The sequence below is a fragment of the Salvelinus namaycush genome, chromosome 20, assembly GCF_016432855.1.
Source record: "Salvelinus namaycush isolate Seneca chromosome 20, SaNama_1.0, whole genome shotgun sequence".
Taxonomy (NCBI): Eukaryota; Metazoa; Chordata; class Actinopteri; order Salmoniformes; family Salmonidae; genus Salvelinus; species Salvelinus namaycush.
This window is the reverse complement of record NC_052326.1, coordinates 43,916,610-43,939,271: the sequence shown is the minus strand read 5'-3', so window position 1 is coordinate 43,939,271 and position 22,662 is coordinate 43,916,610. Positions and strand designations below refer to the sequence as shown.

The 22,662-nt window shown below is 43.6% G+C and overlaps 1 protein-coding gene across 1 annotated transcript in view; it reads left to right on the top strand.

Annotated features, from left to right (window-relative positions):
• The window catches only part of LOC120065392 (plexin-A1-like), a 384,951-nt gene that overhangs the window by 181,526 nt on the left and 180,763 nt on the right, over positions 1–22,662 (top strand). Inside the window, exon 8 of the mRNA XM_039016370.1 lies at positions 13,754–13,868. Within this exon, the coding sequence (XP_038872298.1) occupies positions 13,754–13,868 (115 nt within the window). The remainder of the gene's footprint in view (positions 1–13,753; positions 13,869–22,662) is intronic.

The window sequence follows — 22,662 nt, the reverse complement described above, 5'->3', positions numbered from 1 at the left end:
CATTACTAAACACAGATCATAAATGTAATGTTAGCTAGCGAGCCTGCCTTCTAGCGTCAGTTAGCTAGCTAACAGTAAGCTTGAACTTGCAATGAAAACAACTTAATGACAAAATTAGAAACGTATAATATCTGAAACTGTAGCAAGACTCTTACTCCGTATACATGGATAAATGCTTCATGGCAGACTGCAACCCCTTTCATTAAATAAGACATCCTGTGTCGTTTCCGTTTATGTACAGCTTGCTTGGCCTGTTGTTGTCAAGTCACTCTGGTTCACACTGACTGTGTACAATGCCATGAGAATCATCTTAAGCTTAGCAACCATCTTAGCAACCATCCAAACTCTGACCATTTCACTCTCCCTAGCAGAGCTGGTTAGGCTGTTTTCATGTTATCCAAATCAAACTTTATTTATCATGCTTACCGTGAAATGCTTACTTACAAGCCCTTAACCAACAGTGCAGTTGAGAAAATATTTACCAAATAGACTAAAGTAAAAAATTATAATTAAAAGTAACAAGAATAACGAGGCTATATACAGGGGGTACCGGTTAGTTGAGGTAATTTGTACATATAGGTAGGGGTGAAGTGACTATGCATAGATAATAAACAGCGAGTAGCAGCAGTGTACAAAAGGGAGGGGAGGTCAATGTAAATAGTCTGGTGGAGATTTTATTAATTGTTCAGCAGTCTTATGGCTTGAGGGAAGAAGCTGTTGAGGAGCCTTTTGGTCCTAGACTTGGCGCTCCGATACCGCTTGCCGTGCGGTAGCAGGGAGAACTTTGTGGGCTTTCCTCTGACACCGCCTATTATATAGGTCCTGGATGGCAGGAAGCTTGGCCCCAGTGATGTACTGGGCCATACACACTACCCTCTGTAGTGCCTTCCGGTCAGATGCCGAGCAGTTGCCATACCAGGCGGTGATGCAACCGGTCAGGATGCCCTCGATGGTGCAGCTGTAGAACTTTGAGGATCTGGGGACCCATGCCAAATCTTTTCAGTCTCCTGAGGGGGAAAAGGTGTTGTTGTGCCCTCTTCATGACTGTCTTGGTGTGTTTGGACCATGATAGTTTGTTGGTGATGTGGACACCAAGGAACTTGAAACGCTCAACCTGCTCACATTGAGGGATTGGTTGTTGTCCTGGCACCACACTGCCAGTTCTCTGACCTTCTCCCTATAGGTTGTCTCATCGTTGTCGGTGATCAGGCCTACCACTTGTGTCGTCAGCAAACTTGATGATGTTGGAGTCGTGTTTGGCCACGCAGTCGTAGGTGAACAGGGAGTTCAGGAGGAGACTAAGTACACATCCCTGAGGGGCCCCAGTGTTAAGGATCCAGGGCGTTGGGGACTAACACCTTTTTTGCCAAAGCTTACTGATACGGCCATGTTGAACGTTCGTAAATTCATCAGGTATTCTGCACTCTGGGTCTTCCTTTCCTGTGGCGGTCCTCATGAGCCAGTTTCATCATAGCACTTGATGGTTTTTGTGACTGCACTTGAAGAAACTTTCAAAGTTCTTCAACATTTCCGTATTGACTGACCATGTCTTGAAGAAATTATTGACTGTCGTTTCCCTTTGCTCATTTGCAGTGGTGGAAAAAGTACCCACTTTAAGTAAAGATGCCTTTAAAAAGACACTGACTCAAGTAAAAGTTAATCACCCGGTAAAATACTACTTGAGTAAAAGTCTTAGGTTTGTACTTAAGTATCAAAAGTAAAAGCATAAATAATTTATTTTATTAAGCAAACAAGATGACACATATTTATAATCATTATTTGTTTTACATTTGCGGATAGCCAGGGGCACAGTTCAACACTCAGACATAATTTACAAATGAAGCATTTGTGTTTAGTGAGTCTAGTGTTCTGTTGATAAGTGCGTGGATTAGGTAATTTCTGTCCTGCTAAGCAGTCGAAATGTAACGAGTACCTTTGGGTGTCAGGGAAAATGTAAGGAGTAAAACGTACATTATTTTCTTTAGGAATGTAGTGGAGTAAAAGTAGTCAAATGTATCAATAGTAAACTACAGATACCCCAAAAAACTACTTACATAGTACTTAAGTATTTTTACTTAAGTACTTTACACCACTGCTTATTTGAGCTGTTCTTGCCATAGTATGGACTTGGTCTTTTACCAAACAGGGCTATCTTTGTCACGCTGGTATAAAGGATTTGGAGACAGGCACAGGAATATATCTGGCTTTTTAATACACCCAAAACAAACAGATACAAAACACTGGGATGTACTCAAACAAAAGTGTGAGTGTTAACCTCGTAGAATGACACGGGACAAGACCCAGAATACACAAAACACGCAGCACAGGCTGAGACAACGCATAGGTACTCACACGACCAACGGACATAGGAACAATAATCGACAGCCCAATGGGGAAACATAGGGCACATTTATACAAACACAATCAGTGAGAAATTGGAACCAGGTGTGCGTAATGACACAGTTCAGTGCAGCCTACAAGGCCGGTGATGTCGACCTCCTGAACTGGTCAACAGAATGAGCAGCAGTACCGGGGGGATCCGGGACAATCTTCTGTACAGTATACCACCCCTACCTTGTCACAGCACAACTGATTGGCTCAAATGATTTAAGAAGGAAAGAAATTCCACAAATTAACTTAACAAGGCACACCTGTTAATTGAAATGCATTTCAGGTGACTACCTCATGAAGCTGGTTGAGAAAATGACAAATGTATGCAAAGCTGTCATCAAGAAAAAGGTTGGTTACTTTGAAGAATCTCAAATATAAAATATTTTTTGGTTCAACACTTTTTTTGTTCCTACATGATTCTATATGTGTTATTTCATAGTGTTGATATCTTCACTATTATTCTACAATGTAGAAAATAGTTAAAAGAAAAACCCTTGAATGAGTATGTGTCCAAACATTTGACTCATGCTGTATATTTTGAGGTTGGACATTATCACGTTAGCACGTGGGGCGCACCGATTGGTGTCACCTCTTTAGTCAGTATGTGTTACACCTGTGCTGGTTTGTGATCTCATTAGTATGAAGCTGTTTCACCTGCTACCGTTGTATAAGATGGGTCTTAGAAAAAATTGAAAACCGCCAATCAAAATAAGTGTTCTATCACATTGACCATATTATTTTTGGGAAGCCTAATTTATTCTGAATTGTGGCCTACAAAATGTGTACTTTCAGATTTTCCAAACTCACTTCCTTGTTTAAATCACTTGTGCTGCTTGCGTGCTGAAATCCACAATGTATGGGGGAGGTTGTAAGGTGTTGATGGAGTGACAGATCAGCCAGTTAAAAACAAGCGGTTGTTTGCTCTGGTCCTGCCATAGGCTTTTATTCAAGTTCCATTCTGAGGCGCTGTGAAACCAGACGTTTCGACAGAGAGAGACACTTTAGTTCAAACACAACCTTTGTTTCAACAACCCAGTCTTTAGCCGTGACTCTGGGGGGACCAGCTTAGTAAAGATCTAAACCACAACCAGCCATTCAGGACCTATGGGGTTGGCTCTCCCCAGGCTAGATGCACTTTTCCTGTGGTGTTAGGGCAGACTAGACCCCCTCCCCCTGGATGAACCAGAGTGGAGATAGGTTGTGCCTGCTGTGGTATTAGCCGCAGGGCAGTAGATGGCTAGTGGGCCTCATAGGTCCCTCAAAGCCCAAAGTCGAGTGTCCCCCGTGCCAGTCAGACGAGCCCCCTTGGAGAATGGGCCCCATCACAGTACCCCCCTAACACATACACACACAGCCCACTGATTTGGCCAGTTGGTTGAGGCCGATGTGGTGGTAACAATTTAAAGCTTGTGGGTTGGACCCCTGCTAAGGCCTCTTAAGACACCTTTTCAATGGTTAATGCTACTGCAATACTGGGGTTCATAGTCGTAATATTACCCACAAATATGATAAAGGGCTTGTGTAATGGAGTGGACATCATAATGTCTACAATATAGAGGTGACACGCATCTATGGAGATGACGGTGATCGATGCAGATGCCAGAGTAAATCCCATTGGTTGGTAAATCTAATTCAGGGATTTGGGTTATGGAGTGGACATTTTTTTTGTAATGACATGAGTCTACGGAGTTGACGAGGAAAGATGCTGAGTAGAGGAGAGACACAGTGGTTTATATATTTATATGCAAGCATAAACATTATTCATGCCCGGAACACACACTCGTGTATACACACAAACTCTGGCCAAAAAGAGCTTCAAAAGCAGTCATCATATTTCAACCCTTGTATCCTTTCTCTCTCTTCTATAGATGTTGTGTACATGCATACTGGAATTACAATCACTCTCGCCAAGGGATATGCTCGCCCAATGTTGAAAGACATGGATACATATTGATACATTATCCCATATGGATACAAGATCTACACCTACCCACCATACACACACCACACCCCATCCACCCACCCCCATACACACACCATCCAGCCATCCCCCATATACACCCTAACCACCAACCCCCAAAACCGACACCATCCATACATCCCCCATACACATAATACCCCCCATACACACACCATACACAATTCCCCATACACACACTACCCACCCTTTCCCATACACACCAAAAACACACACCCTCCCTCCTTATTTATTCTACTGATTACGTCTTGGGCCTGCGATTTAAAAAAAAAAAAAATCCATACATTTGCATATCAATATTATTCTAATTAGAAATCCCACTGTTTCAGTTAAGGTTGGAGAGATTGAAATAGAAAATCACCCGCGGCCATGATTACTTCTTAATTAAATGTTTCCATAAAAAAAATACCCCTTTCCCATTTGCGATTTATTAGGACTAGGGTGGATAGTCTGGAAATGAAGTAGGGTTGATGTCTCTATAGGAGAGAACTAAGATCTCTAAGCACCTTTTTCCTGTGGTTAATTTTGTTCAGGTACAGTCTAATTCATTATAAAGATGCCGCAGGAAACTGTGTCATACTCTCGCCTCCAGATATGGAAAAGGTGTGGTTTGGAGAAGGAGGTACACAGAGACAAAAGGAGGTAGAGACTTTGAGTGTGTGACATTATGAACGAGACTTTTCCATTTGTCTCTGTGACGATCCTCTCTCCTCACATTTCCTACAAGATTCTAAATACTTCCCATCTGATCTTAACATTGGGGAATATGCATGCCTCCACAATAAGCACTTGCACTTACATCACCTGATAAAAATGTTGGGCCAAAGCAGGCATTTAATCATTGAAGAGAGCAGTGAAGAGCATCCACATTGAAGGTATTTATCTTCCTGCTATTTACACCTTTAAAAAGCACTATTCATTCGAAATAAAATGCACCTTCAGAATAAGTAATTTTATCAAGTCTATAATGTTAAATACAGTACACCTCAAAGCGATCAAGGTTTGAAGTGTGGCTACATGGGGAGCATGGCTTCTCCATTGATGGTTGGATGGTCACAAGGGGGTCCAGGGATCGTGGCCCACCTCCAGACAGAAGTTTGGGGGTGGGAGGGTATCCTCAAATGGCCTTGGGTGGGTATCCCCGAAGTTCAAAGACTTAGGCTGGACACTAGCAGGGGTAAGCAACTAGTGAGTTACTGGGGGGCTCTATGGATAGGCCTTCTTCCAGACCAAAGGAGTAGTGGTCGGGGGGTCCCCAAATGGGGCCTCTGAATGGAATTGAATGGACAAAAACATACCAGGTACCCTCCCTCCTTCCCCATTAAGCAATGGAACTGTTAATAAGCTATTGAACTCGTGCTTCCTGAGGGAGGTAAAGAATGGGTAGATGGTAGGTGGTCCTGGTATGCTGCTTTCCTGCTCGTTATACCAAAGACGTAAGACACAAACGGAACACAAATTTTCTTTAATTATTAAAAGAAAGTACGAAATAAAAGGATATTTGTCTGGTAGATGTATAGCCTACATTTAACCAGTTTGGGGATTTGACCTAGAGCCTGTACTTTGTGGGGACCTTGCATCGGTCCCCGCGTAATGGCAAATCCCGCTGTGCTAAAATGGTGTCCTCCTTTTGTCGTTATTAGCATGCTCATGTAATACAAAGAGTGGTCATTGTCTAAGCTACATAAAATAGCCCCTTTTTAGGGATAAGCCCCCTTTTTTTCAATTTTCGCCAAAAATGACATACCCAAATCTAACTGCCTGTAGCTCAGGCCCTGAAGCAAGGATATGCATATTATTGGTACCATTTGAAAGGAAACACTTTGAATCTAGGAGAATATAACACGATAGATCTGGTAGAAGAAAATACAAAGAAAAAAACAACCGTTTGTTTTCTTTTTTCTACCACCATCTTTGAAATGCAACAGAAAGGTCCCAAATCCAGCCATCACTCTGGTTGCAATTCCGATGGTGTCCACAAGAGGGCATCGGTGTTTGTGCACAGTTTCAGACTGATAACTTCAAGTATGAGCAAGCTACATGACATTTAATGCGAAGTCACCCATGTACATTTGGCCAAATTGGGAAAGAGACATTTACATTACATTTTTTTCTGCAAGAATATTGTCAAAACTGTATACTTGGACTTTGATTTAGCTTTTCCATATTGTAAGCTCAACATTTGCAAAACACCCAGTTTTCAAAACTTCATAACTCTCCATATTCTTGTATTTTCTGTCCAAAAGGAAAAGGCTTGCTGTCGCACAAGGTTATCAGCAACATTTTTGTTTAACCCCGATTGGTGCTTATTTGACACAGTTACAGTCAATCAAGTGAAGACCGCCCGCATCATCGGCACGCCATGAAGGCATCACTCTCTGACCAAATTTGATGTCCTATAGGATATACTACACTCATAATGATATCGTGAAGTCTGGTTACGTTCTAGGATCTCTGAGGAATAAATACAAACGTAATTTGACTGGTTGAAACAACTTTTAGGGTTAGATTTTCACAGATTCCTTTCTTCGCAAATTGAACGAGTGGAAATACAAAATCGATCATGCATGCTATATGGACCATTTTAGCATATGAAAAAGGAATTTATCTAACAAAATTAAACTTCATGTTTTCTCTGGGACCCTTTGGATGATAAATCAGAGCAAGATTTCAGAATGTAGGTACACATTTTACCTTCAGAGGTGAATTTATCAAACCTATCCCGGTGAAAAAAAGTGTTTGGCATTTTTTTGCAGTAATAGCTACTGTAAATTGGACAGTGCAGTTATATTAACATGAATTTAAGCTTTCAGCCGATATAAGACACTTATATGTACTGACATTTGTTGTTTCTCTAAAATCTGCGATCTTGATACACGGCGCTGTATGATTTACAACTGTCCCGTAGACAGGACGCCTATCTTTTAAAAGCTCTTCTGGATCCGCTCCTTTTTTTCAATTTTCGCCTAAAATGACATACCTAAGCTTATATTTCAGCCTGGTGGCTAGCCTAGACTAATAGTATATATATTTTTTTATTTAACCTTCATTTTACTATACAAGTAAGTTAAGAACAAGTTCTTATTTACAATGACAGCCTACCCCGGCCTAACCCGACCCTAACCCAGATGATGCTGGGCCAATTGTGCGCCGCCCTATGGTACTCCCGATCATGACCGGTTGTGATACAGCCCGGGATCAAACCAGGGTATGTAGTGACGCATCTAGCACTGTGATGCAGTGCCTTAGATCGCTCTCCCAAGATGGCGTAGCAGTGCAGACGTGGTTTGTCGTCCTCTCGTTTACTTTTTGTATTTTTCGTGTATATTTCCATTTATTTTCAATCTCTTTTCTATTTTTAAATAAAATATACATTCCGGTAACCCGCCTCACTCAATGTGACACGGATCCGCTATTTTTTTTTTAGACCTTATAGCCAGTACCTCCATCAGAAGCTAGCCATCAGAAGCTAACAAGCTAATTAGCTACTAGCTTTTTAGTCATTGTTAGCCACTGCTAGCGTCTTTTACCTTCAGCACAGGCACCAACCGTATTTTTTTAGCCTGGATAATACCTACCAGCCTCCGACTGTTTTTATCCACGACAACGCCGGATTCCTGCCATAAACCCTGGACCATTACTCCTGATCATCACAGCTAGCTAGCTGCCACCGAGTGACCCAGCCTCGAAGCTAGCCCTGAGCTAGGCCCACTCTGTGATCACCCGGCTACCCAGCCGATGCCTCCCGGACACGGCTAGAATCCACTACTCCTACCAGATACTTGCCGTAAGCTCTGGACCTTTGCAGCTGATCATCGCTGCTAGCTAGCTGTTACCGGGTGGCTATAGTGGCTAACGCCCCTGCCCCGAAGCTTGCACAAGTTAGCCCGGCTAGCAAACGAAATTACTACAACTACAATACCTCGTTCTCCATCTGGACTGGACTGTTCATTTGTCACGGTACTCCATTTTTTTTTTATTAACCTCTTATGGCTGCAGCCCGACACCGGTACACTTATGACAACATCCAGCTCAAGTGCAGGGCGCGAAATTCAAAATATATTTTTTTTAAATATTTCACTTTCACACATTAACAAGTCCAAGACAACAGATGAAAGGTACACATCTTGTGAATCAAGCCAACATGTCCGATTTTTAAAATGTTTTACAGGGAAGACACAATATGTAAATCTATTAGCTAACCACGTTAGCAAAAGACACCACTTTTTTACTCCACCAGTTTTTTACTCCATCAGTAGCTATCACAAATTCGACCAAATAAAGATATAAATAGCCACTAACCAAGAAACAACTTCATCAGATGACAGTCTGATAACATATTTATTGTATAGCATATGTTTTGTTCGAAAAATTTGCATATTTCAGGTATAAATCATAGTTTACATTTCAGCTACAATCAGAAATTGCACCGAAAGCAGCCATAATATTTACAGACACCAACGTCAAATACCTAATTACTCATCATAAAACATTTCTGAAAAATACATAGTGTACAGCAATTGAAAGACAGGCATCTTGTGATTCCAGACAATATTTCCGATTTATTAAATGTTTTACAGCGAAAACAAAATGTAGCGCTATATTAGCGTAGCCACAATAGCCAGAAACACTTGGGCGCCCACGACCAGTTCACATGCACGACAGATATTAGAAATAGCATCATAAAATGTTTCTTACTTTTGGTGATCTTCCGTCAGAATGTTGGACAAGGTGTCCTTTGTCCAGAACAGTCGTTGTTTTGATCTGGAACGGCAAATATCCCTCTTCATTTAGCATGGGCACTTGCCAAGTGGCACGGATCACTCCAACGTCAACAAAGTCAGAGAACGGAACCACGGCAAAACTCCCGAAAAAATTTCAATAATCTGATTAAACTATATTGAAAAAACATACGTTACGATGATATGGTCACATGTATCAAATAAAATCTAAGACGGAGATGTTAGTCGTCCATAACGGGAGCAAAACAGAAGCCAAATCCATGTCCTCTTTCGCGCGCTCCAGAAACAGGAAGTGGACGGTCACGTCAAAGAAATAGCTTTTATTCCACCTCAGACCAAGATAAACACAAAATTTCTTCTCTCACAGCCTCTTGACACCCAGAGGAAGGCGTATGAAGTGTACGTAGACTCTTACGTATCATGACCATGTATAGGCAGGAAGTTGAACAGAGCATATATTTCTGACATTCCACTTCCTGGTCAGGAAAAGTGCTGCAGAATGAGTTCTGTTTCACTCAGAGAAATAATTCAAACGGTTTTAGAAACTAGAGAGTGTTTTCTATCCAATAGTAATAATAATATGCATATTGTACGAGCAAGAATTGAGTACGAGGCCGTTTGAAATGGGCACTATTTAACTGGCTACTCAATACTGCCCCTTGCAGCCATAACAGGTTAACTAAATTAATTTTTTATTTTTATATCTGTCTGCCCTAGCCCCGAACTCAGGCCCTGTGTGTAGTTAACCGACTCTCTCTTCCCATTCATCGCCATTTTACCTGTTGTTGTTGTTGTCTTAGTTGATTAGCTGTTGTTGTCTTACCCGTTGTTGTCTTAACTAGCTCTCCCAATCAACACATGTGATTGCTTTATGCCTCGCTTTATGTCTCTCTCAAATGTCAATATGCCTTGTATACTGTTTAGGATAGGATTCATTGTTTTAGTTTACAGTGTAAACATAGTTTACAGCACTCAACATGCTTCAGATTCCTCCTTTGTCCCACCCCCCACACATGTGGTGATCTCACCCAGTATCTCCACCACATCCAGAGATGCAACCTCTGGATGTGCCTGGGCTTACCACTGCACCCGCACCCCACCATACCCCTGTGTGCACATTATGCCCTGAATCTATTCTACCACGCCCAGAAATCTGCTCCTTTTATTCTCTGTCCCCAACGCACTAGACGACCAGTTTTGATAGCCTTTAGCCTTACCCTCATCCTACTCCTCCTCTGCGTGTCCCCACGCACTCTAATTTGTTGACTTCTGTAATCGAAAAAGCCTTGGTTTCATGCATGTTAACATCAGAAGCCTCCTCCCTAAGTTTGTTTTACTCAGTGCTTTAGCACACTCCGCCAACCCTGATGTCCTTGCCGTGTCTGAATCCTGGCTTGGGAAGGCCACCAAAAAATCTGAGATTTCCATACCCAACTACAACATTTTCTGTCAAGATAGAACTGCCAAAGGGGGAGGAGTTGCAATATACTGCAGAGATAGCTTGCAAAGTTATGTCATACTTTCCAGGTCTATGCCCAAACAGTTTGAATCTCAAATGAATCTCTCCAGAAATAAGTCTCTCACCGTTGCCGCCTGTTATAGACACCCCTCAGCTCCCAGCTGTGCCCTGGACATCATATGTGAATTGATTGCCCCTCATCTATCTTCAGAGTCCGTTCTGTTAGGTGACCTAAACTGGGATATAATTAACACCCCGGCCGGCCTACAATCTAAGCAAGATGCCCTCAATCTCACACAAATCATCAAGGAACCCACCAGGTACAACCCTAAATCCGTAAACATGGGCACCCTCAAAGATATTATCCTGACCAACTTGCACTCCAAATACACCTCTGCTGTTTTCAATTAGGATCTCAGCGATCACTGCCTCATTGCCTGCATCCGCTATGGGTCCGCGTTCAAACGACCACCCCTCATCACTGTCAAATGCTCCCTAAAACACTTCTGCGAGCAGGCCTTTCTAATCGACCTGGCCCGGGTATCCTGGAATGATTTTGACTTCATGCCTAGTCGTTCTTTAAAAGTAATTTCCTCACCTCACCCTTGGTTCACTCCAGACCTGACTGCCATTGACCAGCACAAAAACATCCTGTGGCGGACTGCAATAGCATCGAATAGTCCCCGCGATATGCAACTGTTCAGGGAAGTCAGGAACCAATACACGCAGTCAGTCAGGAAAGCAAAGGCTAGGTTTTTCAAACAGAAATTTGCATCCTGTAGCTCTAACTCCAAAACGTTTTGGTACACTGTGAAGTCCATGGAGAACAAGAGCACCTCCTTCCAGCTGTGCACTGCTCTGAGGCTATGTAACACGGTCACCACCGATAAATCCATGATAATCAACATTTTCAATAACCATTTCTCTACGGCTGGCCATGCTTTCCTCCTGGCTACCCCAGCCAAATCCAACAGCTCCATCCCCTCTGCAGCTACTTGCCCGAAACTCCCCAGCTTCTCCTTCACCCAAATCCAGTAGCAGATGTTCTGAAAGAGCTTCAAAACCTGGACCCGTACAAATCAGCTGAGCTAGACAATCTGGACCCTCTCTTTCTAAAATGATCCGTCAAAATTGTTGCAACCCCTATTACTAGCCTACTCAACCTCTCTTTCGTATCGTCCGAGATCCCTAAAGATTGGAAAGCTGCCATGGTCATCCCCTCTTCAAAGGGTGTGACACTCTAGACCCAAACTGTTATAGACCTATATCCATCCTGCCCTGCCTCTCTAAAGTCTTCGAAAGCCAAGTTAACAAACAGATCACTGACCATTTCGAATCTCACCGTACCTTCTCCGCTGTGCAATCCGGTTTACGAGCTGGTCACGGGTGCACCTCAGCCATGCTCAAGGTACTAAACGATATGATAACCACCATCGAGACATTACTGTGCAGCCGTATTCATCAACCTGGCTAAGGCTTTCGACTGTCAGTCACAAAATTCTTATTTGCAGACTCAACAGCCTGGGTTTCTCAAATGATTGCCTCGCTTGGTTCACCAACTACTTCTCCGATAGAGTTCAGTATGTCAACTAAGAGGCCTGTAAGAGGCCATTTCCTTACAGAAATGCTATCATAGAAGCAAGCAAACCATTTGGCTAGATAGCCTTGCCTGACCTGGCCTAATCAAGCCTCCTCCCATTTGTTTCTACATTGATGAATCACCCTACTGCACTCATGTCAGATTAAGAGGCCTGTGATTTCCTTAGCCGCCCATTGCTCATTCTTAATGGACAGCCTCTCTCAGCACAATGCTAAATTTGTCAATTAAAGGCGCGGTGGGATTGAATTAAAGCCTGGGCCTCTGATCCTTACAAAGAGGGGGGCTGCTGGAAACAACCGCTTTGAGAACACACTTAACAAACGAGCGTCCTAATTGATCCAAATGAATCTGCGTGTTGTTTGATGGATTCAGATCGCATCCGACTTTAAGAGCTCTGAGAGATAAAACCCTGTTACTCATGCCGGCCATAGAATCAGAAATGCCGTTTTAAACGGGGAAGCATACTTTGGTGCGTGTTGTGTTTGTATGTGTATTGATTGAGCTAGATCTGTTAGCTCCATGCAGATCATATTGAAAATGAGAATTTCAACCAGGAGAGAATTTCAGTCTGGTTTTAGATTTTTTGCTTTTGATACATTTCATGTAATTTTTTTAAAAAGTTGACCGTTTGACTTAATGAAGTTTGTTGACTGACAACAATTGGCTGGCCTTTTCAATACAGTAGAAAAGATGGATAAGTAAGTAACTAACATGTTTACTCTTATTTTTTTGTGATGAAATCATTAGCTTTGTAGAGCAGAGAGTTCAATCCCTATTTCTGGTGGCGATGAAGCACCAGTGTCTCACAACAATAAACCAGACACAAGAAGCTGTCAGATGTCTCCATTCCCACCTACACACACCACTGCATGAGCACACACACACACCAGCCCAGACTCCCCGTCGATACCTCTGTCCCACGAGGCATCTAGACAGGGCCCTTGGCTACACCCCACCCGTCTTTATCTTTCATATCTCTCCCTTTCCCCCTTTTCTTCATCTTCCCCACAATATCTGGCGTTTCCCCCTCTCACTCAGGGAGACCCACCTGCTATTGATCTATTTTCTTTCTGTTTTTCCCTCTTTTCATCCCTCTCCTCCCCTGGGCACCGGGGCTAAAGCAGGTGCATTTAAATAGCGATGGCTCTTAGCTGGAGGATGAAAGGGGCTTTAGACAAAAGGTGAGGGAAGGTTTAAAAGCCATGGGGAGTATTAAACACTGGGGGATGGATAGAGAAAGGTGGAGGTGAAGACTGTCAACGGGGGAGAGAACTAGGGATAAAACAGACTGAGGTAAAGATAAAACATTTAGGGATAGAGGGTAACTTGATACGGCGAGGCTATAGAACAGCATACAGAGGAGGAGACGAGGAAGAGATTGAGAAAGAGGGATATGAAATGTGTACAGAGAGGGGGAGAACAGTAAAGAGAAGTGAATATCTAGATAAGTGAGAGACTGAACAAGAGGACAGGTAGAGTATGGCAAGAGTTGTATTTTATTTCATTGTTTGTTGTTTGTTTCATTCTGACGCTGCATGTTTTCTGTGTCCTCTAACGCTGTCCGTCCACACGTCCTCCCCCAGGTGCCTGTCGTGTGTGAACGGTTCCTTCCCTTGCCACTGGTGTAAGTACCGTCACATCTGCACCCAGAATGCCAACGACTGCTCCTTCCAGGAGGGCCGCGTCAACGTGTCCGAGGTGAGTGTCACACTATTTCCTGTCCCTCCTTCACATACCCCGAGTCCAACATTGTTTTTTTCTTTACATGACTTAAGGAGTAGGGGATGTGTAACTAGGGGATGTTAAACCCACATTTGTGACCCACTACCTGGATTCGGTCCTTTGTAGCAAAATTTGAAATTGTGTTTTTTACATTGGATAGAAGTAGAGACTCAGAGCTAGAAAATGGTATATCATACACTGCAGTTGAGGAACAATGGGAAAGTAATTCTGCTTTGAAAGTTGATAAACTTGTCACCCTACTTTTGAGAAAATGGCCCATGAATGTTTTGGTGCACCTACTGTAGAGCTCTTCTTTGTCTTCACCCATTCAGCATCGTTCACACCCTCTTAATCCTCACCCCTCTTTAAAGTTTCACATGTGAGGCCATGTGCTAAACAGAGTGAATAAGGTAGTGTAGTAAATAACCAGATATTTCAATACTAAAAGTGGTGAAAGTAGTAGCAAAAAGCTGCAGTAAAAATCCTTGGCCTATATCCTAATCTAACTTTGGTGCAGGTCATGTTGTTCTTTACATTACCGTCTCTGGTAAACACACACTGTATCAAATAAAATCAATGTTTATTTATCACATGCACAGGATACAGAAGGTGTAAACAGAACAGTGAAATGGTTACTTGCATAGTGGAGTCTTTTGTTTAGACATATAGCTAGCTAGCTAAACAATGAACCATAATCCCAATTTATACTACCATGCACCATGCATGAATCTGCAAGTAGCTAAAGCAAACCAACTAGGTTCAATGTTAGCTAGCTAGCTAACATTAGGCTATAACTAGCAATGCAAATGGCTTTCTGAGATACAAATAATATTACTACACAGATCATACTTGTAACATTTGTTACCGAGCCAACCAGCCAAAGTTAGCTAGCTAGCTAACAGTATGCTTTATCTTGCAATGAAAACAACTTTCTGAAAAAAATGGAAATGTCATGGATGCCATGGTTGCCCTTAGTTTAAAGATGTAATCCAGAGACAGGTATTTTATACAACAGCCTCGTGTTCTCTTTTCGACTCTCTCCATGTTTGGCAATCATATCTCTGCTTCCACCAGACATTCCACTGATTTCAAAACTCTGTGAACTTCTTCCGTGACAATAATACTGTTGATCTGTGTTTCTTCCCCATCACTGTCATCAGAAGACTACAATGTCTGGGTCTTTTTTTTTTTTTACCTAAATCAAGGATTTCCTGATCATCTGATTCATTTTCAGATTCCCAGAGGGTCGGCATGGCACGATCGTTCTCCAGAAAGTAGTCCATCACATGGTAGCCTGATAACTTCAGGGCCGCAATGTTGAGAGCAGTAGCAACACTTTTTCAGTTCTTCATATCGTTCAAAAAAGCCGCAATAGAAAGGATTTTCTACACATACTGAGAGCTCATGTTCTAGACAGAAGCATGCTACATGGCAGACCAATTCAAACTCATCTCACGGCATGTCTAGCCCATCCATTATCTCAGCCAAAAATGGCTAGCGGGAAGGTTCCTGACTTTTTACGTGACTAAACCAGCTAGGCTCGTAATTGAACAATTGTATTCATATTTAAAGAGGGCATACAAGTGTGTTATTAAGGCACATGAAAGTTCATGTTCCAGAAGGCATTTCTGCAAAAAAAAACATGTTGAAATCAAATAAAAATGCCTCCTTTGAAGTAGTGACGTGCGACCATATGCCTAGCTTCTTGAAACGAGTAATATTTGTTGTAGAAGACCGTGTTAATTCACTGAGCTAAAGTCTTGTAAATTCATTAAGACTTGGTTGATGTAAACCCGCTACACAAGCACGCCTGTACACTAACCTTGTGTTAGTGTACAACTAACCTTGTGGAGATTAACCTTGTGTTAGTGTACAACTAACCTTGTGGAGATTAACCTTGTGTTAGTGTACAACGTATCTTGTGGAGACACACAATTCAGTCCCGTTCAAAATCCTATTTTCCCTAACCCGTACCCTAACCTTAACCCTAAACCTAGCTCCTAACCCAAATGTTAAGTAAACATTTTTTATTGGTATTCTTTTTTTTTCTCACCAATTTTGTGATCCTGATTTTGGTCTCCTGAGTTGACCTCTCCTTTTGAAAACGTCAAAGGTGAGTAAGTTTGTCCGACCGCTGAAGGAAGGGTCCCAACAGTTTACACTTTGAAGTGTAGGAAGAAGCTGATTGCTATAAATTGTAATGATGCTGAGATATGTCCAGAGGAGGAGTTTCTGTTTTTGGGGGTAACTTTTTTTTTGTATCCCCTTTTTCTCCCCAATTTCCTGATATCCAATTGGTAGTTAGTCTTGTCCCATCGCTGCAACTTCAGTACGGACTAGGGAGAGGCGAAGGTCGAGAGCCATGAGTCCTCCGAAACACAACCCTGCCAAGCCACACTGCTTCTCGACACACTGCTCGCTTAACCCCTGAAGGCAGCCGCACCAATGTGTCGGAAGAAACACCGTCCAACTGGCGACGAGCGTGGATGTGCCCGGCCCGCCACAGGTGTCGCTAAAGAGCGATTTGGCAAGGACATCCCAACCTTCCCCTAACCCGGATGACGCTGTGTCAATTGTTCGCCACCTCATTGGTCTCCCGACTGCGACACAGCCCGGGATCGAACCCGGATCTGTAGTGCAGATGCAGTGCCTTAGACCCATGCCACTCGGGAGGCCACCTTAACCTAATTCTAACCTGAATACTAATTGTAATCTTCTAACCCTAAACCCCCTAGAAATAGCATTTTACCTTTTGAGGACTAACAAAATGTCCCCGGTTGGTCCAATTTTTGTTTTTTTTACTGGAAGTATAGTTAAACATGTCCACACAAACACACACACACACACACACACACACACACACACACACACACACTTATGCATTCTCATCCTTGCTGCTGAGCTCCATTTGTTTGTGGCTGACTGGGAGCTATTGGCAACGCTGCATGTATACATAGCGCCAGGCAGTGTTTCTGTTTCCTGTCCATAGGAAGGCTGAATGAATGGATATTTAAATGTAGCGTTGTTCGACATATCCAAATGCAACATTAGCATAACAGTTCATATCAATCACGCATCTCCCGCCTTCACGGCCACTCGTACAGTGGAATACCAAGTGGGACCGCCAATGTTTGTCACATACACACAAACATAGATGCACGTTCATGCAAAAACACACGCTCAAACACTGGAGCCCACTCCCTCCCCCTACACATAACATACACACTCTTGCACAGCGGGTTCCTTTTTCTTCCCCTCTCCAATCATAGTCCTGTATATACTATACAGTCATCTCTTACACACACACACACACACACACACACACATGTATGCGCACACACACACCCTGTCTCTTTAAACACTTATCTTATACATAGACTTATTGTCAAATATTTATGAATGCATATCCACTGTCCAACCAATTGACTGACAGTCATGCTTTACTATTAAGCATACTCCATCTGGTTCAGTCTGAAACACAGACAGACAGACAGACAGACAGACAGACAGACAGACAGACAGACAGACAGACAGACAGACAGACAGACAGACAGACAGACAGACAGACAGACAGACAGACCTCCCTCCCTCCCTCCCTCCCTCCCTCCCTCCCTCCCTCCCTGTGTGTTTACAGTCCAGCTCTGAGCTTCCCTTTTCAACCGTTCAACCTAATCTCTAGACAGGATTACAGCCTATGCAGGTTGGACAGCCTTCTTATTTACAGACACATCTAATTGGTCAACCTCAATTCAATTACATACAAACCCTCAGTCTTATCTTTCCTCCAACCGTAGCGGTGTATAACATTAGCGGAATAGCCTAGCGTTAGCTATGTAGCGGTACCATAGCAGTGCTAGCCCGGACTCTGGCTCTCTGGCCAAGGAGCAACATGGACTTACCTTCACGGCTCGGAGAGTAAATGATACGGATTAGCACTCCCATCTATAAGACATGGGGTGTGCTGGCTACTCTAGTATGTTATGTTTGTGGTTGAGAGGAACTGGGGGGGAAAGGCCTGATTAACAGCAAAGGCCTGTGGGGATGGAGAGGGGGAGGGAGAGGGGGATATGGGGAGGAAGAGGTCTGTGTGCTTGGAGGGAGGGAGGGAGGGAGGGAGGGAGGGAGGGAGGCAGGCGGGGAGAGAGAGAGAGGGAGAGATGTGGAGGAAGGGAGAGTTCTGTGTGCTTGGAGGGAGAGGGGGAGGTCTGTGCATGGAGGCAGAGGAAGTGAGGGAGAAAGAGGGAGGCAGTCGGTGAAAGATGGGGGAGAGAGAGCGAGAGATGTGGAGGAAGGGAGAGGTCTGTGGAAAAGGAGAGAGGGAGAGATGTAATGAAAGCGCGTGCGTGTGCCGTCTCTGGGTCTTATCTCAGCAAGGCACAACCAAGACAGGAGATCCAGAGGGGGATGGAGTAATATCCCCTCCCTCTATCCCCTGTCTAGCTCCCCTTAGTGTCTGTTGCTCAGGAATATCTATTTTCTTCCATTTCACTTCCTCAGCCATCATCTATCCCCTCCTTTTTATCTTTCCCTTCTTCACTTTTCTTCCAATTCTCATCCCATTCTTTTCTCTCCTATTGTCTCTTCCCACTAATTTATCTTATTCTACCTCCCTGTTACTCTCCTCTCCCCTTTTCTTTTCCTTCCATCATCCTTTCTCTGCCTTTTCCTCTCCTCTCTCTCTCTCGTCCATTTTCTCAGGCCAGACTGGACAGTTCTCTCAGTGAGTCTGTCACCGCTCTCTCATTTATAATCATTAGAGCTGCTTTTTGTTTCAGCCATAATAAAACAATGATTGCCAGATAGAATGTATCTCCTAGCTGCTAATTAGACCATAGATCAAAGCGACACCACGGAAAGTAGTGCGAAGCCTTGCCCTGCCACCTCTTCTCTCCATACCTTCTTACTCTGAGATGTCTTCCTTTCTCCACCTCTTTCATTCCTTCACATCCTCTTTCTTTCTTCCCCTTTCGATTGTCACTCCTTACTTTCTCTTTCTCTATTTATATATACACTGAATATACCGAACACCTTCCTAATATTGACTTTCACCCCCTCCCAGAATAGCCTCAGAACAGCCTCAATTCATCGGGGCATGGACTCTACAACGTGTCGAAAGCGTTCCACAGGGATGCTGGCTCATGTGGACTCCAACTTTTCCCACAGTTGTGTCAAATTGGCTGGATGTCCTTTGGGTGGTGGACCATTCTTTATACACACAGGAATCTGTTGAGTTTGAAAAAACCCAGCAGCGTTGCAGTTCTAGACACAATCCGATGCCTCTGGCACCTACTACCATACCCTGTTCAAAGGCACTTAAATATTTTGTCTTCCCATTCACCCTCTGAATGGCACAATCTATGTCTCAATTGTCTCATGGCTTAAAAATAAAAATAAATTACCTGTCTCATCCCTTTCATCTACACTGATTTGAAGTGGATTTAACAAGTCACGTCAATAAGGGATAATGGCTTTCACCTGGATTCACCTGGTCAGTCTGTCATGGAAAGAGCATAATGTTTTGTATACTCAGTGTCAACCTTTCAACCTATCTATCCCTTTCTCTTCTCCCTTTTCCTGTCTTTCTTTTTCCCCCTACCCCATCCCTTCATCCCTCCCTCCCCAACATTTATTTGCCTTTCAGTGGGAGAAGGAGACAAGCACGGGCCATGTTTAATAAAATATAAACCTTTCCGAGAGGGAGAGAAGATAGAACAGAAAGAAGAGAGCGAGAACATCACTCTTCTCCTCCACCCACTTCAGTACCTCTCTCTGGTATCTTCCCCTACACACACGCGCATACACACACACACACACACACACACACACACACACACACACACATACACACAAACACACATATATACATACACACAAACACACATATGCCCCATGTGATAGAGGGAAATGGTTAGATTGGCCTTTATAGAGGAGAGGGAGATGGGAGAAAGGAAGGAGAGAAACAGAGGGAAGAATAGAGAACCTGGCAATAAGCCGCAGATTACATTCAGTGACAAATTTATTTAAAAAATGTCCTCGCAGGATTTAGAGAAGGAAGGAGGGATGGGTTGAGGGAGGAAGGAAGGAAACGGAGACGATGGGTGAAGTAGCTGCGGGCGTCCAGATGGACCGTAACTCGACCGTTACAGACCGGCTCCTCCTTGTTAACCCTCCACTCAGCACCACGGTCGACAATCACATGACTCGCCGATAACACTAGCTCCTAATAACATTCCATCCCTTCCAGAAATATATGAATGGAGACTTGTTTCCACTTCATAATCCGATTTCCTTCACTTTCAACACAATCGTTGAAGTATTGGTTGCTCATCTTGTCCCCCCACACTCCTCTCTTCCCTTCCACCCTCTCTCTCCTTCACTCTCTTTTCCATTCCAATTTGTTTAATTGGTAATAAGCAGATCAGTAATTGACATCCAGTACTGACTGCTGACACCAATGGTGCAGCATGTACATGCAGCGCTATATAACAAATGTAATTCACAGCCTCTTCACTGTCACACGGTTCCTCAATAACGTTCCCACACACTCATGTTGTGTATGTCGCTCCTTTCCTAGAAAGAGAGGAGTAAAAAGAAAAGAGAGGAGTGAGATTTGGATCTGGTCCCTAAATGATGAACAACTCTCCTCTCCTTAGAATGTATAGTTGCCCGTACTCGTCTATTTTTAGCCAGAACACTCATGCGTTTCTTTTCTTTGTCCCTTTCCTGTTTTTTTTGTTTTTTTTAACACGATAAAAGTGAGTGGCTTCCAAGTAGATAACTCATTTAAGAGCTAACTTATGCTTTTACTTGAAAGTGGAGGTTGCTGAAGTACCTGGCAAGCAGCTTCAATGGCACAAACAGAAGGTAGTGGAAGCAAGGCTCCTCATAGCAGGCCCTGGTCCAGGATGAATCTTAGACAACAAACAATATGCTAACATTTCTTTGCTAACATTTATTTTCTTACTGTAATCAAGTGTAAGAAAAAAAAGAAGATTTTGAGTAGGGGAAAAATGTAATGTAACGGCAGCAGATGTTTGCCATGACACGTTTCGACCCCAAACCAAGGTCTAAGCACGATTCACATCTTTGTTTTTATCCACAGTGACATTGTGAATACTGAATCCTTGACGTTGATCAGCTAGTCCTCCATAAAAGTCACACCCAACTCTTTTTGCAGCCAATGAGGACTCTTGAAATAAATTCCTTAACCACTTAGACTTAATTGAGAGCCATTCTCTTTTGTTCACATGCACAAACAAGTCCCTGTGTGTTTAGTCACAGTAGATCGCTGTGGTTTAATTATTCAGGGTGTATTAAATGTTGATTCCCACAGACCCTCTGAGTCTCTAGCCTGCCTGCCTTAATGGAGACCACAGATGAATATTGTATCCTTCCAGTCAGAGAGACTGGAGGAGATGGAGAGGTACATGGAAGAAAATAAGGTAGGATGCACAGTCACAGAGGGAGAGACTGGAGGAGAGGTAGATGGAGAAAAGGGCATAGGCAGATTTGAAATGAGAGGGGAGAGATTGAGAGAGAGGGTGATATTGATGAGAAGAGATGTACAGGCAGAGTACAGATGAGAGAAAGACTGAGGGAGAGAGACTGAAGAGACAGACTTTGGGTAGAGGGAGATTTGTATAGGTAGAGGGAGGCTAAAGAAGAGACGGATGGTAGAGAGAGAGAGGTATTTAAAGACTGAACGTGATGGAGAGGCAGATATTGAGAGAGGGTGATAAATAGACTGAAGGATACTGGTAGGCAGAGAGAGAGGAGTGCCGTTTGCTGTCCTGTCTCGTGAGATTTCCTAGCTGGCTCTGTCTCGTGAGGTTTCCTAGCTGGCTCTGTCTCGTGAGGTTTCCTAGCTGGCTCTGTCTCGTGAGGTTTCCTAGCTGGCTCTGTCTCGTGAGGTTTCCTAGCTGGCTCTGTCTCGTGAGGTTTCCTAGCTGGCTCTGTCTCGTGGGGTTTCCTAGCTGGCTCTGTCTCGTGGGGTTTCCTAGCTGGCTCTGTCTCGTGAGGTTTCCTAGCTGGCTCTGTCTCGTGAGGTTTCCTAGCTGGCTTTGTCTCGTGGGGTTTCCTAGCTGGCTCTGTCTCGTGAGGTTTCCTAGCTGGCTCTGTCTCGTGAGGTTTCCTAGCTGGCTCTGTCTCGTGGGGTTTCCTAGCTGGCTCTGTCTCGTGAGGTTTCCTAGCTGGCTCTGTCTCGTGAGGTTTCCTAGCTGGCTCTGTCTCGTGAGGTTTCCTAGCTGGCTCTGTCTCGTGAGGTTTCCTAGCTGGCTCTGTCTCGTGAGGTTTCCTAGCTGGCTCTGTCTCGTGAGGTTTCCTAGCTGGCTCTGTCTCGTGAGGTTTCCTAGCTGGCTCTGTCTCGTGAGGTTTCCTAGCTGGCTCTGTCTCGTGAGGTTTCCTAGCTGGCTCTGTCTCGTGAGGTTTCCTAGCTGGCTCTGTCTCGTGAGGTTTCCTAGCTGGCTCTGTCTCGTGAGGTTTCCTAGCTGGCTCTGTCTCGTGAGGTTTCCTAGCTGGCTCTGTTTTGTGCAGTTTAGGAGGATGTTCTTTTTTGTAAAGTTGTCTACACTGATTCCATCACTTCCACCATTTCGCAGCCATGCATAATATATTTCCTAGCCATCATAGAGCAGTGGTTCCCAAACTAGGGGTCGTGAGCCCATTAGGGGTCGCCTGATATGACATGGATTTACAAAATCCTTAAAACATTTACAGTACCAGTCAAAAGTTTGGACACACCTACTCTTTGTTTTCTTTATTTTTACTATTT